General features: G+C 36.0%; 2 protein-coding genes across 2 annotated transcripts; one reads left to right on the top strand and one right to left on the bottom strand.

Annotated features, from left to right (window-relative positions):
* The first annotated feature begins 2,128 nt into the window (after positions 1-2,128).
* Positions 2,129-7,196, top strand: LOC111425254 (major facilitator superfamily domain-containing protein 12-like). The gene is made up of 6 exons (XM_023059174.2): positions 2,129-2,525; positions 3,564-3,647; positions 3,730-4,040; positions 4,375-4,834; positions 4,882-5,032; positions 5,081-7,196. The coding sequence occupies exons 1-6, from the start codon at positions 2,339-2,341 to the stop codon at positions 5,196-5,198; spliced, it is 1,311 nt and encodes a 436-aa protein (XP_022914942.1). The 5' UTR covers positions 2,129-2,338; the 3' UTR covers positions 5,199-7,196.
* Positions 5,278-7,505, bottom strand: LOC111425252 (Inosine-5'-monophosphate dehydrogenase ras). The gene is made up of 6 exons (XM_023059173.2): positions 7,367-7,505; positions 7,198-7,303; positions 7,091-7,139; positions 6,926-7,027; positions 5,754-6,814; positions 5,278-5,701 (listed from the first exon to the last, which is right to left on the bottom strand). The coding sequence occupies exons 2-6, from the start codon at positions 7,296-7,298 to the stop codon at positions 5,452-5,454; spliced, it is 1,563 nt and encodes a 520-aa protein (XP_022914941.1). The 5' UTR covers positions 7,299-7,303; positions 7,367-7,505; the 3' UTR covers positions 5,278-5,451.
* Between the last annotated feature and the right edge of the window lie 196 nt (positions 7,506-7,701).

Here is a 7,701-nt window from a genome sequence, read left to right as displayed (position 1 = left end):
AGGCCCTGGAGTTGATATTATATCGACATAAAGCTGATTAACATTGTATTAAAGTATTAGTCAACCTCAAAACGCCGAGGTCGCTTGCGGCCGAGGCGCTAGAGTTGATATGTCATCGACAGAAAACTGATTAACATTGTATTAAACTATTAGTCAATCTCAAAACGCCGAGGTCGCTTGCGGCCGAGGCCCTGGAGTTGATATTATATCGACATAAAGCTGATTAACATTGTATTAAAGTATTAGTCAACCTCAAAACGCCGAGGTCGCTTGCGGCCGAGGCGCTAGAGTTGATATGTCATCGACAGAAAACTGATTAACATTGTATTAAACTATTAGTCAATCTCAAAACGCCGAGGTCGCTTGCGGCCGAGGCGCTAGAGTTGATATGTCATCGACAGAAAACTGATTAACATTGTATTAAACTATTAGTCAATCTCAAAACGCCGAGGTCGCTTGCGGTCGAGGCCCTGGAGTTGATATTATATCGACACAAAGCTGATTAACATTGTATTAAACTATTAGTCAATCTCAAAACGCCGAGGTCGCTTGCGGCCGAGGCGCTAGAGTTGATATGTCATCGACAGAAAACTGATTAACATTGTATTAAACAATTAGTCAATCTCAAAACGCCGAGGTCGCTTGCGGCCGAGGCGCTGGAGTTGATATGTCATCGACACAAAACTGATCAACATTGTAATAAAGTATCATATATATTCAAAACGCCGAGGTCGCTTGCGGTCGAGGCCCTGGAGTTGATATTATATCGACACAAAGCTGATTAACATTGTATTAAACTATTAGTCAACCTCAAAACGCCGAGGTCGCTTGCGGCCGAGGCGCTAGAGTTGATATGTCATTGACAGAAAACTGATTAACATTGTATTAAACAATTAGTCAATCTCAAAACGCCGAGGTCGCTTGCGGGCGAGGCGCTGGAGTTGATATGTCATCGACACAAAACTGATCAACATTGTAATAAAGTATCATATATATTCAAAACGCCGAGGTCGCTTGCGGTCGAGGCCCTGGAGTTGATATGATATCGACATAAAGCTGATTCACATTGTATTAAACTATTAGTCAATATCAAAACGCCGAAGTCGCTTGCGGCCGAGGCGTTGGAGTTAATATAACATCGATACAAAACTGGTCAACACTGTAATAAAGCATCATATACGCTCAAAATGCTGACGTTTTAGTTCTGGATCAGTTCTTGATTTATTAATTATTCAATATATATCTGGGTTATCATACAATAAGGGTGAATTCCTCGAGAAATCCATCCTAGACCAAAGATTAATCTTCTCGTCCCACCTTCAAAAATCCATATACAAGGCATCCTTCACCATTGAAGCCAACTATCCCCTCATTTGACGGAAAATAATAAACTCCTTTAGCCCACCATCATCGTCCCATTGTTAACCTGCGTCGAAAAACTTCAACCCTCCTAAAACAGAACTCTCAGAATCAAACACAAGTTCCCAGACGAACTTAATAATCTCCATAGCATGCCCAAAATCTAGACGATTCCAAGTCTAAAAAGTCCCATGTCCTCATTCCCATAACATGCTCAACTAACCTTAGAATCAGCTATCCCAATATTTCGGTACATTTTCTTCGACTTCTTTTTTGTAGTAATTCCAGCAGAATTCTTATTATAATAGAACAGGTTGTAAGAATTTTAGCATCCTAAAAGCATTTAACTTCATGACTTGCAATCTTTTTTGGGAGGCATCTTCTGTGCCTAGCTTGGTATATCGGTTATAATCTCTTTTACGGCAAACAATCCATGTGGATTTGTCGTCGGGTATAATTAAGTGCGGTGTTCTTGATTTCCTAGATTTCCAAATTGACTTGAATACCATCTTGGGTTCTGGTACAAAAATATTTAATTATTTAAATAAAAATATCTATAAATATATCGATATATTTATTCTGTATCGATAGATATATTAAAATGATATTTGATATGATTGTGTCGAAGATAAACCTAAAAGAAAGTCGTTGGAACGTTTGAAGATATAAAGTTTCATGTAAAAGCGTTAGAAGAAACCTTTTGAAAACATATCTAAAGACAGTACGAAGTGAGACATCGTCGCATGCCGTACTATAATAAAATAGAAGGGTGGGATTTCCCAGTAAACATTAAAAAAAGGGGTGAGTCAGGAAGGTGTTTTAATATTCATAGGGCACATGACTAATCTTTCCGAGTTAATGAGAATGGATGAGTAGTGGAATATTGAGGTAACGTGATAAAATGTGAAAAGTAAAATATTTTCGTTTACCTGAAGAGTAAAACGTGACGTTTTGTAAGGATTTTAAAAAAGCATCGATAATGGACGGAGAAAATGCACCTTTGTTAAATCAAATTTCTCCTTTAAATGATGCGAAATTATTCTTTTACGGTCTTGGACACGTTTACAACGATTTATGTGCTGCCGTTTGGTTCTCTTATACATTATTCTATTTTCAAATTATTTTGGAGATAGAACCAACAACGGCTGGTTCTCTGATGATGTTGGGTAAGTTTAAAAAAATCCTTGTAAAATAAGATCGCTCGTTCGAGAGATTAAAGTGTGAACTTTTAAAGTCTGGTTTACCTCAACATTGCAAGTCGTTTAAGCGTCAACACTTTGGGGCTATTGAGTCTCGAAGGTGATAAAATATCAAACTTTTTCCCAATATTTTTCACATAAATTATGTATTATTATAATTAAATAAATTAACTTTTTTTTTGTAAACAATTACTTAACAAAATTGTATAAGAAAATCGAACGGAGAGAAGTGAAAGGGTTGCATGAAAGCCATGTTGTAAGAGTGGGCGATACAAAAAACGTAAAATCTGTCTCTCTGAATGACTTCACGCCTCGTTTTTGTTTGTTTTATCGTTTTAGAAGAGTGAATCCACTTACTCTATACTTCTAAAAGTAAACATACGTGTTGAAAAGGCGTCATTAACAACTATTATATTATATATACAACTATTGCATTCACTTGTTAATATGCAACAAAAAAAAATAATACTTTAGTATTAAAAAAAATTCTTTTGAGATGAACTTTTCATGATTAATTTTTGCACACCTGTGTCTTGGCGTATTATATTCAAGGATATCATCTCGGCATGCAAATCAACGTTTGATCTAGACTCTTAGGCGACCGCACACGCTCATTTTTAACAACATCTGCATTCGCTTTTGGTGATGTCACCTGTAATTGGCCGCGATGAATCTAGCAAGACAAAGAGCAGTGTATTTTTAGATAATCCCACACCTTCTTTTAACAGTTTAATGGAACTGTTCCTCTGTCGAGCGAACGATTAATTAAAGAGCAACCTCGACTGTTAACTGAAAAAATGAATGATGATTGTGTATCTTGAAATATGTTTGATTTAATTTGTTAGTTCGAAGTGTTTAAGCGGGTAATTTGTAGTTTCTAGAAGAAGAAGAACGTAAAAGGCGAACGTAAACGAGAAACGAGCGGTCTTAAGTTTATATTTACGATTCCGGTTATACCGGAAGCTGCCCGAGGCAATCCACCTAACGCCCGGTTGTATATTTTAGGCCAAGTCGCCGACTCGCTGGCCACACCAGTTTGTGGCTGGGCAATAGATCGACTAAATAAGCCGAAGGCGTGGCACAAAGCAGGTGCGTAACAAGTACGAAGCCCACGTGGACCATTTTCCATGATCAACGCCAAGCAAAACGAGTCCTGTTTGGTTCCTTTTAGGTACGGCAGCGGTCGCCGTGGGGTTTTGCATGATATTCTCTTTAAAACCAACGTTGGATAGTTGGAAATTATTAATTTATCACACCGTTTTCGTCATAATCTTCCAAATTGGTTGGGCAATTGTGCAAATATCTCATTTATCGTTAATACCAGCAATTGCAATAGACCAACGTCAAAGCTCTAATTTAACTACCGTTAGATACACAGCTTCTGTTTGCTGCAATATCTTTGTTTACTTATTAACATGGATCGTTTTACAAAACGGAGAAAACCCCAACAACATAGGCCCGAAAGATATCTTCAAATTTCAGGTAACTATATTAAACTGTCGAGAGAAAAAAATCGTTTCGTAATCGAACTATGATTTAATCGACGTGTTTCGCGCGAAAAACAGAACACAATACAACGCACACCTGTGTTTTTGCGGCGTGTATTTCGCATAAAAGACTCGTGGTTACGATGGTTACGCAAAACTGATTAATATTCTTAAAGTAGGTACTCTATATTTTACGCAACGCTTTTACGATATAATGCATAATGTGACGCGGATCAAATCGAATAGAAAACGATTTATAGAACACGTCAATATTATTAAAATCAACTTTATAAAATTTAATTATTGACCTACATTTTTTTATAACACAGGAATTAATTTTTATAATAACCGCCTTGGGAGTATGCACCTCATCGATATTTTACTGTGGAATACCGCAACCAAATTTCACATCGCAAAGAGAAACACCACAGAAAGTGAATAAAAATGTATTAAAAAAGTTCAGCATTTATACGGTATCTTTGATGTACATGTCTTCGAGGCTTTGCACCATTTTGAATTTAATCTACGTCCCGTTGTATTTAGAGGAACGATACAGTAACGGTAGCGATAAAGATCATGGTATTAGAAGTGCCGTGGCCGTAGTTCCGTTGGTCAGTTTCTGTGCATCGTTATTCGCTTCAATTCTCTTAAGATATAAACCGAAACAATTTGGTCACCGTTTAACTTATCTGGTGGGGTCAATTTTTTGCCTTGGAGGATCTGGATGGATTGCTTATGGGATACCATTAGGTTCTTACAATCAATTGTATGCTGCTGTTAGTTTTACAGGTAATTTTATTTTATTTTAATGAGATGATATAATTATGTTTCTTCAGGAATTGGAGGATCTGCAACGATGGTTAGCAGCTTATGTTTGACGGCGGATTTTATAAAAATAAATGGCTATGGTGGGGGTTTTGTATACAGCGCGGTTACGTTTGCGGATAAAATACTTTCTGGGGGAGTTGTATTGCTTATACAGTATTTGTAAGGATTTATTAATTTAATTTTTTTTTATTTATTTATTTTTTCTAGGCAATGCTCGCCAAAAAATTTATGCCCCTTGTATTACGAAGCTGTTTTAGCATACGCTTGCAGCTCTTCTGGGATTTTAGGGTTATTTTCTTTAATGTTATTGAGTTTTGAATATTAACTCCCGCCATCTATTATCACGTCCGCAAAGATTCCTATTCTAAATGGCGGATTTTTAGGTTTTAATAATAATATACAAATTAAATTAAAAAATATTTAGTTTTGGTCCATAGATAGTCAGTTTACATTTATAGACAAAAAAGGAACGCGTCCTTAACAGGGGTCATCAGCCTAAATATTACAGATTATAACATGTAAATACGAACACCAATAGTTTATCTTTTAAATTTTTTTATAAATACCGAAAATTGCTTTTAAAATAATCGTTTTTCGTATGAGAAAAGTCCATGAACGTTACCCTCCAATTGAGCGGAATGCGATCGCATCTCAAACCGTAATTCTCCGGTGTACATCATCGAGCGCAGAAGGAAAAGGGATTTTGCCCCTATATCTTGGCAACCGTGCCGTAAGCCACACTGTAAGTATGGAACAAACCTTAAAGCTGATCCTTTATCCACTATTGATCCACTGACACCTTGAGCAACTTTTAATTTATCAACCTCGCTGAAAATTAATTTTTTATTTAAAAAAATTAAATTAATCATAAAAATATTACCTATGAAAATATCGATTCATAGCAGATCCCATAGCGTCTTTTCTATCCATAGCTTCTAAGCTACCCATACCCCTATACTTTTTCAATCTAACCCCATCAGAAAAGAAATATTCCCCAGGAGCTTCTGAAGTGCCTGCTAAAAGAGATCCCATCATAACTGTAGACGCCCCCAATGACAAAGCCTTAATAATATATCCAATGGATTGGATGCCACCATCCGCGATAATTGGAACATCAAAATGTCTCGCATATTCAGCTACTTTATATACTGCTGTTGCTTGAGGTCTTCCCACAGCCATCACTTCTTGAGTTATACAAATGCTACCACTTCCCATACCAACTCGTAACGCGTCAACTCCAGCATCTATTAAGTTTTTAGCTTGCTTTATAGTCACAACATTCCCTCCAATTATTTGTAAATTAGGATATGTTTTCTTAATATATTTAATCATTTCGATTTGATAAATGGAATTTCCTTGAGATGAATCCAAAACGACAACGTCCACTCCGGCCTGTGCAAGAAGTTGCAACCGATGTTTATCCTCATCGCGAGTTCCAATAGCAGCCCCAACAATAAGTTGTTTGTTATCATCTTTTGAAGCAATAGGATAACTTTTTGATTTTTTTAAATCAGTTCGAGCCATAAGTGATAATAAATTTCCTTGGGGACTAACTATTGGTAATTTTCCTTTCTTACTTTTTTCAAGAATACTATTTGCTTCTGCCAAAGTTACCCCAGCTTTTGCAGTTATTAAATCCTCAAATTTTGTCATCACTGTATCCAGCTTTGTATCTTGTTTATCTTTCGAATCCAAGAAATCTATATCGCGTGATGTCACAATTCCCAATAATCTTCCACCAAGTTTTCCATTTTCTGTAACTGGTACGCCGGAAAAACCATGCTCTTTCTTCACTTTTACAACATCTGCAATTGTATTGTTAGGCGACAATACAACTGGATCGCGTATAAAACCATGTTTATACTTTTTTACTTTAAGAACTTCATTTGCTTGGTACTCCGGGAGACAATTATGATGAATTATTCCAATACCTCCACAGAGCTAAACATATAAACACTATATTATACATTTTATTAAGTATAGTAAAGCCTTGATACAACAAGATTAGGCCCAGGATGCTATATCAAGATATTACTGTATATTAACACTTACTGCCATAGCTATAGCCATATCAGACTCTGTGACTGTATCCATAGGAGACGAAACCAATGGAGCTTTCAAAGTAATACGCTTAGTGAGTCTAGAGCTCAAATCCTTTCAAATAGAAATATGTATAAATAATTTTAAATTATAGTATTTAGTAATTAAGATACCAACCACATTATCAGCAGCAAAGTCTATAAATCCAGGCAATATAATGAAATCACTACACCAAAAAAAAAATTGTTAACATTAATACTGAAATACACAATTCAAAATTTTACTTGTAAGTCAAACCATTTCCCTTTTCGATCATTTCCTTGGCAGTCATTCCATCCTCAAGGGATAACATGTCGATATGGTTTAATTGTAAAGGATCGCCCATGTTTGCTGCGGGAAAAAATGTTGATTATAACCTCTTCGCCGGTAAGCGTGTTTTTAAATTGTACTCACATTGTATTTACGGTTAAATTGAAATAACGTTGCACTCGTGTGGAAAGTCCACGTGCCGTGCAGGTTAAAACTACTGACAATGTTGTGAGCGTAACTGCGTAGTAAAAGACGACAAAATTGCACGTTTTCACTTTATATTGAAGAGAAAAGACACACTAGCGACCTCTTTCGGGAATTTTGGAATAAATCTTTATTTTAACTTATTTGAGTTTTGAATAAACATCAATTTATACGCTAATTTTTAAAATAATAATTGTTTAAATAAATAGATTTTTGAAATAAGAAAAAAACTTTTTAAATTTAGCGTGCTGGAGTCGGTAAAACAGAGTTTCGCA

Source organism: Onthophagus taurus, chromosome 8 (genome assembly GCF_036711975.1).
Source record: "Onthophagus taurus isolate NC chromosome 8, IU_Otau_3.0, whole genome shotgun sequence".
Lineage (NCBI taxonomy): Eukaryota > Metazoa > Arthropoda > Insecta > Coleoptera > Scarabaeidae > Onthophagus > Onthophagus taurus.
The sequence above is the reverse complement of the archived record's forward strand: the minus strand, read 5'-3'. Positions and strand labels throughout refer to the sequence as shown.

Coding starts and splice junctions, on each gene's coding strand:
- LOC111425254 (XM_023059174.2), top strand. CDS start 2,339: ATGGACGGAGAAAATGCACCTTTGTTAAATCAAATTTCTCCTTTAAAT. Junction 3,648..3,729: donor GAAGGCGTGGCACAAAGCAG/GTGCGTAACAAG, acceptor GGTTCCTTTTAG/GTACGGCAGCGGTCGCCGTG. Junction 4,835..4,881: donor TGCTGCTGTTAGTTTTACAG/GTAATTTTATTT, acceptor ATGTTTCTTCAG/GAATTGGAGGATCTGCAACG.
- LOC111425252 (XM_023059173.2), bottom strand. CDS start 7,298: ATGGGCGATCCTTTACAATTAAACCATATCGACATGTTATCCCTTGAG. Junction 7,140..7,197: donor GGAAATGGTTTGACTTACAA/GTAAAATTTTGA, acceptor TTTTTGGTGTAG/TGATTTCATTATATTGCCTG. Junction 7,028..7,090: donor ACTTTGCTGCTGATAATGTG/GTTGGTATCTTA, acceptor TCTATTTGAAAG/GATTTGAGCTCTAGACTCAC.